The 20,370-nt window shown below is 38.1% G+C and overlaps 1 protein-coding gene across 8 annotated transcripts in view; it reads right to left on the bottom strand.

The window, feature by feature from the left end:
- NALCN (sodium leak channel, non-selective) overlaps positions 1 to 20,370 on the bottom strand; it is a 335,141-nt gene that overhangs the window by 157,741 nt on the left and 157,030 nt on the right. For all 8 annotated transcript variants that reach the window (XM_086708540.1, XM_086708523.1, XM_086708529.1 and 5 more), the window contains 2 exons: positions 10,568 to 10,735; positions 3,445 to 3,636 (listed from right to left, as the gene is read on the bottom strand). In XM_086708540.1, the coding sequence (XP_086564666.1) occupies positions 3,445 to 3,636; positions 10,568 to 10,735 (360 nt within the window). The remainder of the gene's footprint in view (positions 1 to 3,444; positions 3,637 to 10,567; positions 10,736 to 20,370) is intronic.

Below are 20,370 nucleotides of genomic sequence, written 5' to 3'. Positions count from 1 at the left end.
AGCTGCAATGTTTTCAACATTTCTTGCAAAATTTGATTATTTTTCAGGGATTTAATGCATAATGCGTTCATGTGCGAGGAAAATTCTACTCCTAGTCATTTCACACATTTAGGCTGTCAACCCCGTCAGCTGCGGAATCACTGATTAGGGGGCCCCATAGCTGCCTGGCTGCTTTCATTAAGATGGTCAAAGTAATCAGGCAGAAAGGCACAATTGAGTAATTGGAGACCTGAAAACGTAATGCTACTTGATTACTATTATGGCTGGAAAATAGAGCAAATCCCAAGGGGCTAAGTCGGGTGGCTCTGAAGCAGCCTGATCTTTTATACAGAATCTAATATACCGACTTCAAATATATTGTATTACATAGAATATAACATTTAAAAATGTTTCTAAGAGTTGGATTTTGTATATTTTGTATGTATGGTATATTATTAAATCCACATAATGGTATGAGGAAAATGCTATTGTTACCTACATTTTAGATGTGAGAAAATAAAAGCTTAATGACTAATTTGTCTAGTATCATATAGCTAAGAAGTGAGGGGGCAGTGATAAGAAATCAGATCTGTATGACAAGAAGTGCAAACTCTTATCTGTGATGCCTTCTTATTACATTCAAAAATTCTTGAAAATACCTAAAATTTCTCTTTCTTTTTTTCTTCTTCTTCTTTTTTTTTTTTTTTTGGTAGCTCATTTAGTGGCAGAAAGTCAATCTGACCTAAGACTTATTTATTGTCCTTATTTATTCTTCTTTGCCCAAAGGCTGATGTTTTGCTAAAGAAACATTTGTGTATTGATTACAGAGTGCTGACTCAAACAAATTAAACCAAGAAGGGAGTGATATCACCCTTGTAATATCTAGAATATTCTGAACTCCAAAAGCCATCTGGCCCAAGAGGCTTTGGCTAAGAAATATAAAATCGGTGATGTGAGATTAGAGGAGACAGTAAAAGATGAAGATAAGATTTGACGTTAAGAGAAGACTGTGTACATACAGAAGGGGACGGGGGGTGGTTTTCTTTTTAGGATCCCCTGTTCCTAGAACAATGGCTGGCCCTAAGTGGGCCTTCAATACTGTGTGCTGAATTAACCTGGGCTCAGAGATGGACTGTGACAATGACAGTCTCAGTGCCATTCTGAACGATGGTGCTCTGCAATTTTCATTTCCCCAGTGACGGGGCACACAAAGAGAAGGTGGGCTTAGTGACATCACTGTCATCTTTGCTTGCATGCCCCCAACCCTGAAGAAGAGCTGAGCCTCTTGTTGAAGACAATAGCATCCTATGTGGCCCGACCCCAGGCACCGGAGAGGCTCTGCCCCACAAGCTCGCAGGGTGGGCTGCCATCCCCACACCACAGTTGGTGCACAGTCTGTCTCTGAAGGGAGATTCAGGCAGAAACTCGGCACCCCCCACTCCAGGTGGCCATGCTCTTAGGAACAGCCACATTCCTAGCTTGGGTGCTTCTGTTCTGAGAGTCACATCAAGAGGCCTCAGCTGAGGCACTTTTCCCTATTCTTCCTGCCACAATACACTCCCCCATCTGACACTCACCCAGTGCTGTTTAGTGTGGAAAATGGAATTCTGGGAGCCAGTGGCTTGTACTGTGGTAGTAGGAAAATAAAGACTGGCTGTGACTCTCAGTTTGGCTTGCTGTCCTACATCACCACCTCCACGCAGGACGTGTCAACACTTGTCTAAGAGCAATCCTTGTGCCTATGCTCTGGATGCCCTCTTCAAGAACCCTTTGCTATTGTCCTCTGTGTCTCCTACATCTTCAACCTCACCTTCTACTTGCTTGTTCTCAACGAACATTTAAATACAACCACACTTTCATCCAACTTAACCCTTCCTTGGTCTTGTATCCTCCTCTTACCGTTGGCCTTGCTTTCTCCTTTACCTTCTGGAACAAGAAAGGCTCACTGCAGACCTTTAGCATATTCTGTCCCCAAACCCAGGACACTGTGTTCCTCCACTTTGATTGTCTATGTACAACTGTTCTTTAGTGACTGTTCCAAGAAGCCTACTTGGACGTTTCCATTCCTGGTTACAGATCTTAGTTCTGGGTTCTCAGAGCACCTTGTGCCTGCCTCTATCATGCTTTGCATTTACTTACTTGGCACGCCCTTCAACCGAGAATTTCCTGAAGACTGGGGATATAGTCGTGTTTCTGTCCTAAGATCACCAAAATTGCCTGGCTCTTTATACACACTCAACAAATGCTTGGTGATGCATAACAAATTTAGCACGAGGTTAAAAAAAATAATAACCAGCCTATATAAGTCTACCATTTTGAGTACAGACACTTTTGCCTTCAAAGCTTAGTTTTTTAATGTTTATTTCATTTTTGAGGGAATGAGCATGAGCAGAGGATGGGCAGAGAGACAGGGGGACAGAGGATCTGAAGTGGGTTCTGTGCTAACAGCAGCGAGCCCAATGCAGGCTCGAACTTGCAAACCATGAGATGGTGACCTGAGCTGAAGTCTGACACTCAACCGACTGAGCCATACAGGTGTCCCACAAAGCTTATCTTAAAAAAAATGAATTAGGGGCGCCTGGGTGGCTCAGTTGGTTAAATGTCCGACTTCGGCTCAGGTCATGATCTCACCATTCGTGAGTTCGAGCCCTGTGTCGGGCTCTGTGCTGACAGCTCAGAGCCTGGAGCCTGCTTCAGATTCTGTGTCTCCCTCTCTGTATGCCCCTCCCCCGCTCTCACTCTGTGTGTGTGTGTGTGTGTGTGTGTGTGTGTGTGTGTGTCTGTGCATGTCTGTGTGTGTCTATGTGTGTGTGTCTCTCTCTCTCTCAAAAATAAATAATAAATATTAAAAAAAATTAAAAAATAATATATGAACTGTGAAACAGATTTTGAAATGTCAACTTTCAGAGACACAAAAAACAAATTTTATTTTAAGATTCTGCTAGGGGCACCTGGGTGGCTCAGTCAGTTAAGTGTCTTGACTCTTGGTTTCAGCTCAGGTCATGATCTCACAATTTCGTGAGTTTGAGCCCCATGTCAGGCTCTACACTGCCAGTGTGGAGCCTGCTTGGGATTCTCTCTTTCTCCTTCTCTCTCTGCTCCTCCCCACTTGTGCTCTCTGTCTCTCCCAAAATAAATTAACAAACTTAAAAAAAATACTCTGCTATACTTTCATCTATAGGTACTAAGAACTCTAGCTTTCAACTGGACTGGCTTTAGCCTCTCATTTTATTAGACTATTTCCAGAATTTTACAATTGAGGTATAATCTAACAGTGTTGAAAACGGGCTCAAGTGCCTGCACCCTGCAAAAGAGACCATTTTAAATATTAAAACTGAATTATTCCAACTTATCAAAAATATGCCAGTATTTTTGATCCACTGTTAAAGGGATATTATTTTGATGTTAACCATTATTGCTAAAATGGGAATGATGGATTAAATTGACTGCAGTTTTTATCCTTACCCTTGGAAACGTTGTAAACCTGTCCAGTTCTTCAACAAAGCAGAACATCTGAAGACTAATTGCTGACATAACAATCAAGAGGCTGGCAGTAAATACGACCAAACTCCCAAGCTTTTTTCCAGGACCAAATATCTTGTACACAAAGTCTTCTAATGCAGGTGAAATCTTAATAAGTCGAACTACCCGAAGAACCTGTTGTGGGAGAGAAAAACATATGTACTTGATCATTTACTCACACTGAATCTTAAACAAGTTCACACTAAAACCTTATTTTTCACAGTACTTCATAAAATCACACTTTTCCATGTGAGTAGCTACAGACAAAAAGTAACACTACAATAACTAAGATCTTGGTATATCTCAGTGCCTGCCTTTCTGCCTTTTAGCCAGAGCTCAATAAATCCTGAATGAATGAAGGAAAATGGTGGTAACAAAAGCTTTTTTACATATAATGTGATAATTCAAAGTGCTATTACTCTTTCTTTCTTTCTTTCTTTCTTTCTTTCTTTCTTTCTTTTTAGAGAAAGAGAGAGGCCATGCGAGCTGGGGAGGGGCAGAGAGAGAGAATCCCAAGCAGGCTCCGTGCTGTCAGCACAGAGCCCAACATGGGGCTTGATCTCACAAACTGTGAAATCATAACCTGAGATGAGATTAAGAGTCACATGCTTAATCGACTGAGCCACCCAGGCACCCCTCAAAGTGCTATTAACTAATACATATTGTTGAAATACAACTGATATTTTTCTTATGTTCAAATGTAGATGAAAGGCTTAATCCAACATTAGCTATATGTCTCATAAAACAAAGCTTCCTATATATTATTGTACATATAGACTTTTTTTTTAAGAATCTACTATCAAAGAGTCCTTACTTATGCCTGAGAGTGATACCATAATATCCATTCCATCCTCTCTTTAAATAATAGAACTATCAGAATTTTAGCGTAACAAGTGGCTAGCAAGGACTATAGACTACATTTTCTTTTAATTTTTTTTTTCAACGTTTATTTATTTTTTTTGGGACAGAGAGAGACAGAGCATGAACGGGGGAGGGGCAGAGAGAGAGGGAGACACAGAATCGGAAACAGGCTCCAGGCTCTGAGCCATCAGCCCAGAGCCCGACGCGGGGCTCGAACTCACGGACCGCGAGATCGTGACCTGGCTGAAGTCGGACGCCTAACCGACTGCGCCACCCAGGCGCCCCTATAGACTACATTTTCAAGCCCCACTTATAGCTAGGTGAACTTAGCCAGTCGACTAAGTTCAGATGTAAGGAACATGAAAAGAAGTAATTTTTGCAACTTTTGGCACATTTAATTAAATAAACTTGCCCTGGATACTCTTTATGCTTTCCTCTGGCAGGGAAATTGAAATGAATGGAGTAGCCCCTTTGGACCAGAAATGGAAGCCTTGTATGGAAGCTAACAGATTCAATCCACCTCAACAGGCAGGCTTCCTGCATGACTGTGTGGAGCAGAGCCACCTACTTTCCCTGGACACCCACCAACTACTGGAGAGAAACAAACTTCTGTCTTATGTAAGACTTGCATTTTTAGATCTTTGTTATATCTAAATACACACACATATTTAGATGTTTTGCATATATACAAAGGCAACTCTCCATAGCTTACTGATTAATAAATTCACTTGCTCTTCACTTTAACAAATACTGATTAATTATTATGTGCCAAACATTGTGTTGGACAAATAAGATTCAATGTTTATAAATTACAGAGGGAGTATAATATAAAGGCAAAGCTCCTAAGGGCATATTTATAAGATTAAAAGTATAATTTAGTATGTAATTCAAGGTTGAAATATAAAACATGGAAAAGTAGCAATTTTTCATTAAGTCTGAGATGTCAACATTTTTATATGTGCCTCTGAAAAATAAAAAGTGCTCCCAATTAAAGAATGGCATACCACTGATTATAAGACAGATTCCAGATTAAGAGATAGGAAATAGGAAAACAGGAAAACTATGGTCTTGGCACAAATAAACTATGGTAAGTGGAAAGGTTGTCCAAGATGGTTTGATGAGAGCTTAAGGTGACTGTGAATGCTTTTTAGTAGCAGAAAATAAATACTCTTCAACAGAGTAAGAGCAGGAAATGCTTTTAAAACCTAGTTTTTAGGGGTGCCTGGGTGGCTCAGTTGGTTGAGTGTCTGACTTCAGCTCGGGTCATGATCTCACAGTTAGTGGGTTCGAGCCCGGTGTCAGGCTCTGTGCTGACAGCTCAGAGCCCGGAACCCGCTTCGGATTCTGTATCTCACTCTCTCTTCACCTCCCCCGCTCATTCTCTCCTCTCTCTCTCTCTCTCTCTCAAAAATAAACATTAAAAAAATTTTAACCTAGATTTAATTTTTACACATATAAAATAACATATGTTTGGATTTTTCCAGCATCCCTAGCTTCCTACTGTTCCTGATTTTCTTTTGACAAATCATTCCTGCTCCACTCTTGGTCCATGAGGACCAGAAGGGACTCTGTGATGTCCATGATCCAGGCCGGGAGGGAGTATTCACAATGACCTGAGTCATCCTCAAAACTTTTGTTGGACCTGTAAGAGGTGTGCCATTTTTCATTCCCAATTCACATTACTGTGAGCACCACAGAAATCTTGAGCTCTGGGAGCCATCTTTGCCACTACATGGAGCAAAGCTAGCTTAGGAATAACTGACACAGAAGAAAAGTGAGTGAGGAAATAGACTGAGCCCCTGCGATTCCATTTTAGCCTCTGCATCATGCCATACTTGAAGCCACTTTTACTTCCTTAGACTTTGAATTAACAGAATATATTGTGGTGAAATAATAGGAATGTCTACAGAATCCAAATGCAGCCACATGACTAGTAAACTAAATGGACACACATGTAAAGAAGTTGAGAAAATGTATATTTTCTTGTTGCTAATTTTAATTCCTCCCTGCAATACTGAAAAACGAAAATTTATGTGAAAAATCATGTTGTTCCGAGTAAACATTATGCTATATACATGGTTAAGCTACCAGTTTTCTGTTTGAATTTATATATATTCCCAAATCAGAACATATTGCACTCAGGTCATCTTTCCAAGTAATAAGCAAATAGCTTTATCATAAGAACTATTAAAATATTTGCATTCATATTAATATCCTGAATAATTATATGGAAGGATTTCAGATTCTTATCAGATTTGTTATTCTCAGATATAAATGATTCAGTATCTAATTGTTAATAGCTAAAATGAGCAAGTTTACAGGAACAATTTAACTGGCTTATAGCTCAACTTTCAATACAGTGTGTTTTCTCCACTTGTATTAAAACCATATTTAAAAGATTGTCTAGGGGCGCCTGGGTGGCTCAGCCGGTTAAGCGTCCGACTTCGGCTCAGGTCATGATCTCGCGGTCCGTGAGTTCGAGCCCCGCATCGGGCTCTGTGCTGATAGCTCAGAGCCTGGAGCCCATTTCAGATTCTGTGTCACCCTCTCTCTCTGACCCTCCCCCGTTCATGCTCTGTCTCTCTCTGTCTCAAAAATAAATAAATGTTAAAAAAAATTTTTGAAAAAAAAAAAAAAAAAAAAAAGATTGTCTAGGGGCGCCTGGGTGGCTCAGTTGGTTAAGTGTCTGATTTCAGCTCAGGTCATGATACCGCAGCTCGTGAGTCCGAGCCCCACGTCCGGCTCTGTGCTGACAGCTTGGAGCCTGGAGCCTGCTTCGGATTCTGTGTCTCCCTTCTCTCTCTGTCCCTCCCCTGCTCATGCTCTGTCTCTCTCAAAAATGAATAAATTAAAAAAAAAAAAAAAAGATTGCCTAAGTAATTTTGAGCCCTATCCCAAATTCTAATAAAACATCCTATGCACATCTGTGCAATTTTGATAAATTAAAATTTCATTAGTTGGAAGAAGCAGAACTTAACATGATTCCTACAGGGCCGATTTGATCAGCATTTTGAAAGGGGAAAGCCTGCATCCTTGGAAAGGCAAAGTCCTTATCAGTGACTCTAGTTACGCCTTTTCATCTATTTGGGGATAAATATGCTTTTCACTCTGTTTACCCAATAAAGCCTTTTGATTTGGTGCTTCCACAGACAGGAAATAAAGTAAACCATACTCTCAAAGGTAAGCACTGCAGAACATTTTGTGGTTATTTCCAAAGCATATTTTCCTGGTCACATTTCTAAGTCTATCTCTTCAAGATCAGTCTGCTAATTACAAGTGAGATACTTCAGAAATTGTATGGCCAAGAATATGGACTATGAAATTAAATTTCTTAGTAATGCGTTTCCATCACTTGTTTGTTATGTGGTCTTGAGCAAGTTATCAAGTGTCTTAGCACTTCAGCTTGCATGCATGCTCTCTGTCTCCCAGGATTGTGGTGCCTAACCAATAGCATGATGCTCTCGGCCCAGTGCCCAGCACATAGTAAATGCACAATAAATCCCAGCTGATGTCATCATAATTATCCGGTACATCAGAGCTGTAGCATTTTGTAACACTTTATTTCTTCCTACAGGACAATGGTGCCCTATGCTCATTCCAGTCCAGCCATGCTGGCCTTTGTGCTATTCTTCGAACACAGCAAGCATGTTTCTACCTCAGGACAGTTGCCCTGTGGTTCTCTTGGCTTGCCCTTTCATTTCACTCAGTCTCTGCTCAAAAGCAACTTCTTCAGAGAGGGCTGCCATGAGCAACCTATCTAAAATAGCTCCTCACCCTCAATCTCCATCCTTTTCACCCTTGTTTCTCCTTTACTGAATTTCCAGAACTTTATTCCACATTCTTTTGTATCCTTGTTTGTGAACTATTTGCCCTCTAGAATGTAAGCTTACTGAGCTAGGGCTCTTCCCTGCATATTTACCTCTGTCCTCCGTTTCTGGAACAGTGCCTGGCACATAGTAGGTGCTCAGTAAATACCATTTGAATAAATAGATGAAGAACACCAATGATTGCTCTCAGAGATAACTGATGTTATAAAGGGAGTCATTTTGTACTAAACTGTTGACTTCACTTAAATACGAAAATGTGAAATTCACTAATGGAAGCCAGGCCGCCAACACGATGAGGAAAGGCCATGTCAGATGAGAAATGTGAGGACCCACAAGGGAGATCAAAGTGGACCCACGAAGAGCCAATCTGCTCAAGACAGTCAGTTCTTATATGCGCAAAAATCCTTGTGACACTTAAGCTTCTCCACGAAACAATCCAGGCAGTGTTTAATTATTTCATTAGGGAAATATAAACATGGTCAAACAGAGAGAGATACAAATGAAAATCACTTAACCATTAACATAAATTAAACTGTTATCGATTATAATCCAGAATCAAAGATAACATTAAAGTTGCAGACTGGGGGCACCTGGGTGGCTCAGTTGGTTAAGCATTCCGTCTCTTGATTTCAGCTCAGATCATGAAATCACAGCTTGTGAGTTCAAGGCCCACATCAGGCTCTGTGCTGACAGTGTGGAGCCTGCTTAGGATTCTCGCTTTCTCCCTCTCTCTCTGTCCCTCCCCTACTCTCTCTCTCTCTCAAAAAATAAACTAAAAGAAAGTTGCAAACTCACTGAGTTGCGTACTATGTGACTATGTCTATATATATATAAAACTATTAGAACCTTGCACACTAATTTTAGGTATTTTGGGAAAAATTGACTAATATAAAAAAACTAGACATAATGACTTAATAATCTGTAATAATTTGGTTTATTTCTTTCCTGTCATTTTTCCATTTATAGGTACTTTACATATAAATATATAGCTATAGATATACATACATATAACATATATATGTTATATAATTTTATACTGCTTTGTGTTTAAATAAAATATAATCATATTATTTTAATCATGTCTCTGAGTAATTACAAATTCATCATTGTCATTATTTTTGTGGTCAAATTCGCATATGACTTGCTAAGCTATTCCTCAAATGTTTACCATTTTAAAAGTTCTCATTTTTTTTAATCTCGTAAACAATTCTCAAATAAATATCTTTAGATTCAAAGATTACTCTATTTCTAACTTTTCACTAAAAAATTATCTGTGAGAAAGTATAGAAATTTTAAAACCATGAATATATTTTGTATATGTATCCTTGCTGAAATAGGGACCAATATATTTTTTTAAATTTTTAAAATGTTTTTATTTATTTTTGAGACAGAGAGAGACAGAGCATGAATGGGGGAGGGTCAGAGAGAGAGGGAGACACAGAATCTGAAACAGGCTTCAGGCTCTGAGCTGTCAGCACAGAGCCCAACACGGGGCTTGAACTCACAGAGTGAGAGATCATGACCTGAGCCAAAGTCAGAAGCTCAACTGACTGAGCCACCCAGGTGCCCCGGGACCAATATTTTTCTTAATTTGGTTAACTTCATAGGTCTATAAAAGATATTTTGTTGTTTTCATTATCAAGCATATTTCCTATAATTATCAAACATATATATTAAATACTCATGTTGATTTTGTGAATCTAGACATCAGTGCCCAAGAGCATACAAAGGCATGATTGGGAAGTACATTTTGTACCAAGAGTTTTAAACATGTATATATCTCTTGCCCTACTCATCTCACTTATTATAACCAAGCCTAAGGATATAACCCAACAAATGACAAAGGGCTTATGTCCAAAGATGCTGATGTACTGAAAGCTTGAACCATATATCCTTTGTGATTTCAGTATGTTTGGCAATGATTATTAGAGGCCTAGCTTTTAACCCATGTGTTTACAGGATATTTGTTATCATTTCTGTGAATTATATTTTCATGTCCTTTCCCTAGGTATCAGAAGTATAGAGTTTCAGCTTGCAGTCTGGCAGCTGAAGTTAAAACTGCTCTGAAAATAACAGCTTTGGAATCTCTAATAAATAAAGTCAGTGAAGTTGGAATGCATCTTTTTTCATCTTAGGAGAAAATTTCATCTAAAATATCTCCACTGTGAATTTTCAGAAGTTTTAAAAACAATGTTATAATTTATGAATGCACTATTTTTGGCACTGAAGATGTCGCTGGGCCTATCTCAAGTTTGTGTTTATTATATAATAATTGTATATAACCATTTAATATAATTATGTATAGTCATTATTACATAACTGGTATTTCCTCTGGAAAGAAACAAATTCTACTGACAAATAGACATTATTCATATTACCTGAAAGTATGTGAACTGAGAATGATAAAGATCTGGATATACATGAAGAGTAGTTCCAATTACTAGCAGTAGCTCAAATTTGTGGAGAGATGAGCTAATATATCCAGTAAATCCCAAACACCATATCTTCAGAAGTGCTTCCAAATCAAAAAGTACTGTAAAAGCCACCTGGAGGAACAAAGAGACAGGGAAATTGGAACGTAAAACTGTAATTTATTTCAAAATGCCTCATACATTTGTTAGTGTGTAAATCTCAGCTGCTGTTATATAAAATGAAAAGCCCACAACAATCTAGAATGACATGTTATAAAAAAAATTGTTTTGAAAAACACCAACTAGAACACAGAAGACCAAAAACATCTAAAGCAATCAGTAAAACGTGTTAAAATGTTAAATGTTTCTAAGTGGTATTATTTCTTTATTATTCACTATCTGATATTATTTAAAAGTCATCGTCATTTATTAAATTCTGTATACACAGAAAGTCTGCATTTTCCATACTTTATATTTTCTAAAGATAGTTTCTATAATGCATATGGCATATTGTAAAATGACTTGCATCTTACTAAGCATCATCAAACTAAAATAAAAAAGTGTAGATCTAATTTATGTTTTGGGCCACATAAACAAGTAAAGAAATATGGATTCTATATCAAGCATTATGTGTGTGTATATGCACACATAAATTAATATATTAATATGATTTATGCCTAGAATATTAATTAAGAAAATTAACAATGCATATTACTGTATTAATAAATTAGTATAACCATTTAATCTATCACATTAATTCTATGAATTTGCTATTACTAATACCAATATTATAAAAAGTACTCATAAACACAGCATGTTATTTTTCCTTTACTTGTCCAATGGGTAAAAAAACTCATTTTATAAAAAAAGTTTGCAACTGGAATGAAAGTGTGTAATATAAAATTAACTTATAATTAAAGAGCACAAGAGTGGGTGTTGGAATTAGTCAAACATACCCTCTGAGAAGATACCAGAATATTTACTGGAAAATAGGAGTAGTGGAGAGCTCCCTTCTCTTATTCTTGGCCAACACAGAGTATCAGAAGGGATTTTTTTCTTACTCATATTACATAATAAAGCCATATGTGAAAAACCTACAGCTAACATCATATCCAAAGTTGAAAAGTGGAAAGTCTCCCCCTGAGATCAGGAACAAAACAAGGATGTCCGCTCTCACCACTTTTATTCAACATAATACTGGAAGTCCAAGCCACAGCAATAAGGCAAGAAAAAGAAATAAAAGGCATCCAAATTGGTAAGGAAGAAGTATAAGAACTAGAACAAACAACCTTAAAATTTTTATGGAACCCAAAAAATCCTGAATAGCCAAAGCAATCTTGAAAAAGAAAAAAATAGGAGGCATCACAATCCCAGATTATAAGATAGACTACAAAGAGGTAGTAATCAAGATACCATCATACTGGCACAAAAATAAACACATAGATCAACAGAACAGAATAGAGAGCCCAGAAATAAACCCATGATTACATGGTCAACTAATCTATGACAAAAGAGGCAACAATATGCAGTGGGAAAAATACAGTCTCTTTTCAACAGTCTCAATTGTGTCAGAAAGTTGGATAGCTTCCATGTTGGATACATAAATATCTACGATTGTTATATCTTCTTGTTGGATTATTCCCTTTATGATTCTATAGTGTCCTTCTTTGTCTCTTGTTATAGTCTTTGTTTTAAAGTCTATTTTGTCTGATAAAAGTACTGCTACCCTAGCTTTCTTTTCACTTCTATTCTCATGATAAATGCTTTTCCATCCCTTTACTTTCAATGTCCGTACATCTTTAAGTCTGAAATGAGTCTCTTATAGGCAACATACAGATGGGTCTTGCTTTTTTATCCATTCTGTCACCCTGTGTCTTTTGATTGGAACATTTAGTCTATTTACATTCAAAGTAATTATTGATAGGTATGTACTTACTACCATTTTGTGACTTGTCTTATGGTTGTTTTTGTAGTTATTCTCTGTTCCTTTCTTCTCTTGCTATCTTCTCTCAGTTTGCTGGCTTTCTTTAGTGACATATGTGGACTCCCTTCTCTTTATTTTTTACATAGCTATTACTGGTTTTTGGTTTTTGGTTATCATTATGTTTGTATCTAAAATCTTATGCACATAGAAGTCTATATTAAGTTGATGGTTGCTTAAGTTTGAACCCATTCTTTACTCTGCTCCCTTACACATTTTTATGTGTATGGTGTTATACTTTACATCCTTTTATTTTATGAATCCCTTGACCAATTTGTATAGATATACTTAATTCTACTGCTTTTGTTCTCCCTAATTTTTTAAAAAAGTTTTTAACATTTATTTATTTTTGAGAGACAGGGAGAGGCAGATCATGAGCAGGGGAAGGGGAGAGAGAGAGAGAGAGAGAGAGAGACAGAGAGAGAGAGAGAGAGAGAGAATCTGAAGCAGGCTCCAGGCTATGAGCTGTTTTGTTAACACAGAGCCTGACGTGGGGCTTGAACTCATGAACTGCGAGAGCATGACCTGAGCTGAAGTCAGACCTCAACGACTGAGCCACCCACCCAGGCACCCCTGTTCTCCCTACTTTTATTACTCCTACTTAGGGTCTTATTTTTCACTCAAAGAATCCTTTTTAACATATCTTGTAGAGCTGGTTTAGTGATCATTAATACCTTTAATTTTTGTTTGTTTAGGAAACTCTATCTTTCCTTCTACTCTGAATGATAGGTTTATTGGATATAGTATTCTTGGCTACAGGTTTTTTCTTTCAGCACTTTAAATCTATTAGGACACTCTCTTCTGGCTGAAAAGTTTCTGCTGAAAAATCATCTGATATCCTTATGTGGTTTCCCTTCTTTGTAATGGTTTTCTTTCACTGATTTTATAGAGTTCTTTATTTGTCACTACTTTTTTGCCATTTTAATTATTATGTGTCTTAATGTGGACCTCCTTGGTTGATTTTGTTTAGGGCTCTCTACCTCCTGGATCTGTATTTCTGTTTCCTCCTCCAAATGTTCAGCTATTTTTTTCTTCAAGTAAATTTTCTGCCCCCCTTTCTCTCTCTTCTTCTGGGATCCTTATAATGCAAATGTTATTATGTTTGATGGTGTCATTGAGTTCCCTAAGTCTATTTTAATTTATTATTATTTTTTCTCTCTCCTGTTCAGCTTGATTGCTTTACACTCCTGTCTTTCAGGTCGCTGATCCATTCTTCTGCTTCCTCTAGTCTACTTATTCCATTTAGTGTATTTTTAACTTTATTTATTGAGTTTGTTATCTCTGATTGGTTCTTTTTATGTTTTCTTTCTCTTTGTTAGGGACCTCCTCACTGAAGTCTTCCATGCTTTTCTCAATTCTAGTGAGTATCTTTATGACTATAAATTCTTTATTAGGCATATTACTTATCTCCATTTCATTTAACTCTCTTGCTGTAATTTTGTCCTGTTCTTTCATTTGGAACATATTCCTCTGAATCCTCATTTTGTCTAACTCTCTGGGTCTGCTTCTATGTGTTAGGAAAGTCAGCTACATCTCTCTTGGAAGTAGTGGCCTCATGAAGAGTTCCTGTAGTGCCCTGCTGTGCAATGTCCCCTGCTCACCGGAACTTGGTGCTTCAAGGGTATCTCCTATTATGTTGTGTGTGCCCTTGTGTTATGGCTGAGTCTTTTTTGCCTTCAGTCTAGTCATCTCCAATTGCTCTTTTTGCCTGTTTTGGGCAGGGTTGGGTCCCTGTGTTGTTAGTGGGCTGGGCTGGGGCCGCCTTGGACTTGAGTTGAGTCAGACCAGGTTTTGCCAGAAATGCAGTAGCACCAAACTGTAAGGTGCTTCCCCTGTCTTGTCCCCTGTAAAGTTTTCATTGATGGGTAGGACCAGCAGTCAGAGAAGATGTCTGCCCCTAACCCAGTGCTGGTGCCACAGTCAGACTGGTGTGTGTAGTTATCTTCCCCTCTCCCCAGGGTAGGAGTCACCTTGGGGTGGTGCTGGCCCCTGTTGGGGCTGTTTACATACTGCCAGGCTTGTGGCACTGCTTTGGTTGGGCTCCAGTCAAGAGTGTATTGAAGGGGGCAGGTCTACAAAAGAAGCATGGGTGGGGCACACTGTTAACAAATTAGGTAGAGAGTGTTGTCCCACAGGTATACAAATGCCTAAGCTAGGGGGTGGGGGAAGGAATTGGTGTCTGCCAGCTCTTTTGTTCTTGAAGTCTCCTAAAGACCCCTGCCCCTCTAGCACATGGTCTGAGATTAGTAAACAAATGTCCCTTCCATAAATCCCAGATGTTTTTCAAACTGCTGCTTCTATGCTGTATCTCCCTGGGGCTGTTTGTTGTGTTGTCCTTTTAAGGGTAGGGAGTCATTTTCTTACTGCCTTCCAGGCCCTCCCAGAGTGGGGCCTATTGACTTTTAAAGTTTCAATCCTTACACCTTACTGATTGTAAGAATTACTGAAATTAGGCCCCTCTGGTTCCCAAAGTCAAATTACAAAGATTCCTCTTCCTATGCAGGCTCCCTGTACCTGGGATGCCTGGTGTGAGGGTCTGTTACTCTTTGCTTTCCATGCCCAGGCATCCCTCCCTCCCATGGACAGTTCTCAAGGTCATTTAGCTCTTGGCCATGTCTCTACCCTTCCTACTCTCTTCAATATGGCCTCTTTTTTACATTTAGTTGTGGGGACTCTGTTCTGCCAGTCCTCAGGTTGTTTTCTGGATTATTTACACTGATGTGTGTGTTATCTAGTTGTATCTGTGGGATCAGGTGAGCCTAGGGTCCTCCTACTGTGCCATCTTACCCAAATCTTCAGTGTTTACTTAATTCAACATTTTCCTTACTGATTTATTGAAGGGTGGTACTTCCTTGATAAGGAATCATCAGGAAAAATGGTTAAGCACTTTGCTACTTCTAAAACAAGACTGCACTAACTATCCTTATGCAATACCAGTATTTTATTGGGCTTTTATGTCTATGAATAGATTCTCAAAGCTGGCATTGCTGGGGCAAAGGACAGGTTTGCATATTTGATATTTTAGAAAATATTAAGGGATTATTTTTAAAATGCTATAGTAAGTCTTTTGCCTTCCAGCAAGGTAGGAAAGGGTTTCTTGTCCTAAATCTGAAGAATCACCAGATGTAACCAAACTTAATCAAACCTTTGCTTATCTGTTCATATATATATTGATCATTTGGATTTTTCTTTTTAAAACAATTTTCCTGTTCATAACCTTGCCAATTTTCTATGGTGGTGTTTTGTCTTTCTTATCAGTTTTTGGAGTTGCCGATATTAAGGACATTAATCTTTGCCCACTATATGAACTGCAAATATTTTTTCTCTAATCATTAGTTTGATTTTTAACTTTGGTGGCATTAGTTCTACAAGCACTTTAGATTGTATATGGTCACATATATCTATATTTATCTTTTTAAATTTTTTCTTTACCTTTTAAAACAAAAATGGACTTCAGAAGGATTACTATCGAGGCTTCATATCCAAGAACACACTGTTTTCTATTCATTTGGACTGTGTTCTTTGATAAATCTGTGTTCTTAATTTCCCCCACAAAGATGTTATTGTTTGCTTGTGAAATTTACTTCTATGAATTTAATATTCCAATAACTAATTCAAATGTGGTTTTTTTTTTACCTTTTTTACTTTTTATTTTTTTACCATTTCCATCTAGTTGTTCCAGTGGAGAAAAAAGATACTGATTTATCTATATTGATTTTCTATACCTGCCATACTAGATTCTTCTATTAATTCTAATATTTTAAATATTATCTCCTGGGTTTTACAAAAATATGTACATTTTATCTGCAAATGAAGATAAGATTTGTTTTTCAAGACTTATTCTGGAGTTTGCATTAATTCATTAGCTATAATGGTACAGCTGTATGGTTATACACTACCCAATGAAGTGGCAAAAAGAATCTATAATGTGCTCCTATTTTCAAAGAAAGTTTTCCAGCATTCATATATAATGGTTGCAGTGGGTTTTGGTAATTAATTGCTACCATGTTTAAGGACTTCCATTCACTTCCTGTTCTACTTACAGGATTTTAGCTTTTAATTCATTGAGGCAATGGGATATATCACACAAGTCCTTGATGTTGACCATTTATGTATTCCTGGAATAAATCTTAGATGGTAATGCTAACCGCTGGACTTTATTGAATAACACTTTATTTATAATATTTGTAGCTATTGTTATATATGAAATTCATTTATAATTTTACCTGCCTTACCATTATCAGGATTTGGTTAAGCTTATGGTAGCTTTATCAGACTTACTGTGGAGTTTTCCATCTTTTGCATGATTGATAATTTCTTAAATAAAATAAGAATGATCTCATCTTTGAAAGTAGGTACAATCCATGGGAACTCCATGTGAGGGCGGGCTTGTGCTCACTCATTTACAGTGAAGCTTATTCTTTTTTCTATCCATCTGGAGTCAATGTCAAGATTGAAGTTTTCCTCATCACATCCTTCTGAGGATGGACTTTATCCTTTTTTCATTGAAGCACAGACTCCATGTGTCCTATGTTATGTGGGGGTCTCTGTTCTGGCACCTCATGTTCACAGCCTCTTCTTCTACACTGGTGATAGCTCTTAAAATGGCAAGTTTTAGGTGACAAGGATATGCAAATGCCTAGAGGGTAGCCACTGGCATTAGTGTCCATCTCATGTTCCACACTCAAATCACACATAAGTTTTTGGCCTTGAGAATATTCCTTAATCTTTTGCATGTTCTGCTAAGCATTTACAATGTTTTAATATTTTACATGTCACTTTTACTTGTTTCTTTTTTTTTTAATTTATTTTTATTTTTTTAATTTATATATGAAATTTATTGTCAAATTGGTTTCCATACAACACCCAGTGCTCATCCCAAAAGGTGCCCTCCTCAATACCCATTACCCACCCTCTCCTCCCTCCCACCCCCCATCAACCCTTAGTTTGTTCTCAGTTCTCAACAGTCTCTTATGTTTTGGCTCTCTCCCACTCTAACCTCTTTTTTTTTTTTTCCTTCCCCTCCCCCATGGGTTCCTGTTAAGTTTCTCAGGATCCACATAAGAGTGAAACCATATGGTATCTGTCTTTCTCTGTATGGCTTATTTCACTTAGCATCACACTCTCCAGTTCCATCCACGTTGCTACAAAAGGCCATATTTCATTTTTTCTCATTGCCACGTAGTACTCCATTGTGTATATAAACCACAATTTCTTTATCCATTCATCAGTTGATGGACATTTAGGCTCTTTCCATAATTTGGCTATTGTTGAGAGTACTGCTATGAACATTGGGGTACAAGTGCCCCTATGCATCAGTACTCCTGTGTCTCTTGGATAAATTCGTAGCAGTGCTATTGCTGGGTCATAGGGTAGGTCTATTTTTAATTTTCTGAGGAACCTCCACACTGCTTTCCAGAGCGGCTGCACCAATTTGCATTCCCACCAACAGTGCAAGAGGGTTCCCGTTTCTCCACATCCTCTCCAGCATCTATAGTCTCCTGATTTGTTCATTTTGGCCACTCTGACTGGCGTGAGGTGATACCTGAGTGTGGTTTTGATTTGTATTTCCCTGATAAGGAGCGACGCTGAACATCTTTTCGTGTGCCTGTTGGCCATCCGGATGTCTTCTTTAGAGAAGTGTCTATTCATGTTTTCTGCCCATTTCTTCACTGGGTTATTTGCTTTTCGGGTGTGGAGTTTGGTGAGCTCTTTATAGATTTTGGATACTAGCCCTTTGTCCGATATGTCATTTGCAAATATCTTTTCCCATTCCGTTGGTTGCCTTTTAGTTTTGTTGGTTGTTTCCTTTGCTGTGCAGAAGCTTTTTATCTTCATAAGGTCCCAGTAATTCACTTTTGCTTTTAATTCCCTTGCCTTTGGGGATGTGTCGAGGAAGAGACTGCTACGGCTGAGGTCAGAGAGGTCTTTTCCTGCTTTCTCCTCTAAGGTTTTGATGGTTTCCTGTCTCACATTCAGGTCCTTTATCCATTTTGAGTTTATTTTTGTGAATGGTGTGAGAAAGTGGTCTAGTTTCAACCTTCTGCATGTTGCTGTCCAGTTCTCCCAGCACCATTTGTTAAAGAGACTGTCTTTTTTCCATTGGATGTTCTTTCCTGCTTTGTCAAAGATGAGTTGGCCATACGTTTGTGGGTCTAGTTCTGGGGTTTCTATTCTATTCCATTGGTCTATGTGTCTGTTTTTGTGCCAATACCATGCTGTCTTGATGATGACAGCTTTGTAGTAGAGGCTAAAGTCTGGGATTGTGATGCCTCCTGCTTTGGTCTTCTTCTTCAAAATTACTTTGGCTATTCGGGGCCTTTTGTGGTTCCATATGAATTTTAGGATTGCTTGTTCTAGTTTCGAGAAGAATGCTGGTGCAATTTTGATTGGGATTGCATTGAATGTGTAGATCGCTTTGGGTAGTATTGACATTTTGATAATATTTATTCTTCCAATCCATGAGCAGGGAATGTCTTTCCATTTCTTTAAATCTTCTTCAATTACCTTCATAAGCTTTCTATAGTTTTCAGCATACAGATCCTTTACATCTTTGGTTAGATTTATTCCTAGGTATTTTATGCTTCTTGGTGCAATTGTGAATGGGATCAGCTTCTTTATTTGTCTTTCTGTTGCTTCATTGTTAGTGTATAAGAATGCAACTGATTTCTGTACATTGATTTTGTATCCTGCAACTTTGCTGAATTCATGTATCAGTTCTAGCAGACTTTTGGTGGAGTCTATCGGATTTTCCATGTATAATATCATGTCATCTGCAAAAAGCGAAAGCTTGACTTCATCTTTGCCAATTTTGATGCCTTTGATTTCCTTTTGTTGTCTGATTGCTGATGCTAGAACTTCCAGCACTATGTTAAACAACAGCGGTGAGAGTGGGCATCCCTGTCGTGTTCCTGATCTCAGGGAAAAAGCTCTCAGTTTTTCCCCGTTGAGGATGATGTTAGCTGTGGGCTTTTCATAAATGGCTTTTATGATCTTTAAGTATGTTCCTTCTATCCCGACTTTCTCAAGGGTTTTTATTAAGAAAGGGTGCTGGATTTTGTCAAAGGCCTTTTCTGCATCGATTGACAGGATCATATGGTTTTTCTCTTTTTTTTTGTTAATGTGATGTATCACGTTGATTGATTTGCGAATGTTGAACCAGCCCTGCAGCCCAGGAATGAATCCCACTTGATCATGGTGAATAATTCTTTTTATATGCCGTTGAATTCGATTTGCTAGTATCTTATTGAGAATTTTGGCATCCATATTCATCAGGGATATTGGCCGGTAGTTCTCTTTTTTTACTGGGTCTCTGTCTGGTTTAGGAATCAAAGTAATACTGGCTTCATAGAATGAGTGTGGAAGTTTTCCTTCCCTTTCTATTTCTTGGAATAGCTTGAGAAGGATAGGTATTATCTCTGCTTTAAACGTCTGGTAGAACTCCCCTGGGAAGCCATCTGGTCCTGGACTCTTATTTGTTGGGAGATTTTTGATAACCGATTCAATTTCTTCGCTGGTGATGGGTCTGTTCAAGCTTTCTATTTCCTCCTGATTGAGTTTTGGAAGAGTGTGGGTGTTCAGGAATTTGTCCATTTCTTCCAGGTTGTCCAATTTGTTGGCATATAATTTTTCATAGTATTCCCTGATAATTGTTTGTATCTCTGAGGGATTGGTTGTAATAATTCCATTTTCATTCATGATTTTATTTATTTGGGTCATCTCCCTTTTCTTTTTGAGAAGCCTGGCTAGAGGTTTGTCAATTTTGTTTATTTTTTCAAAAAACCAACTC

This window comes from Puma concolor, chromosome A1, assembly GCF_028749965.1.
Source record: "Puma concolor isolate L17-30 chromosome A1, mPumCon1.1.hap2, whole genome shotgun sequence".
In the NCBI taxonomy this organism is placed as follows: domain Eukaryota; kingdom Metazoa; phylum Chordata; class Mammalia; order Carnivora; family Felidae; genus Puma; species Puma concolor.
Note: the sequence above shows the minus strand (reverse complement) of the source record. Positions and strands in the feature narration are given on the sequence as shown.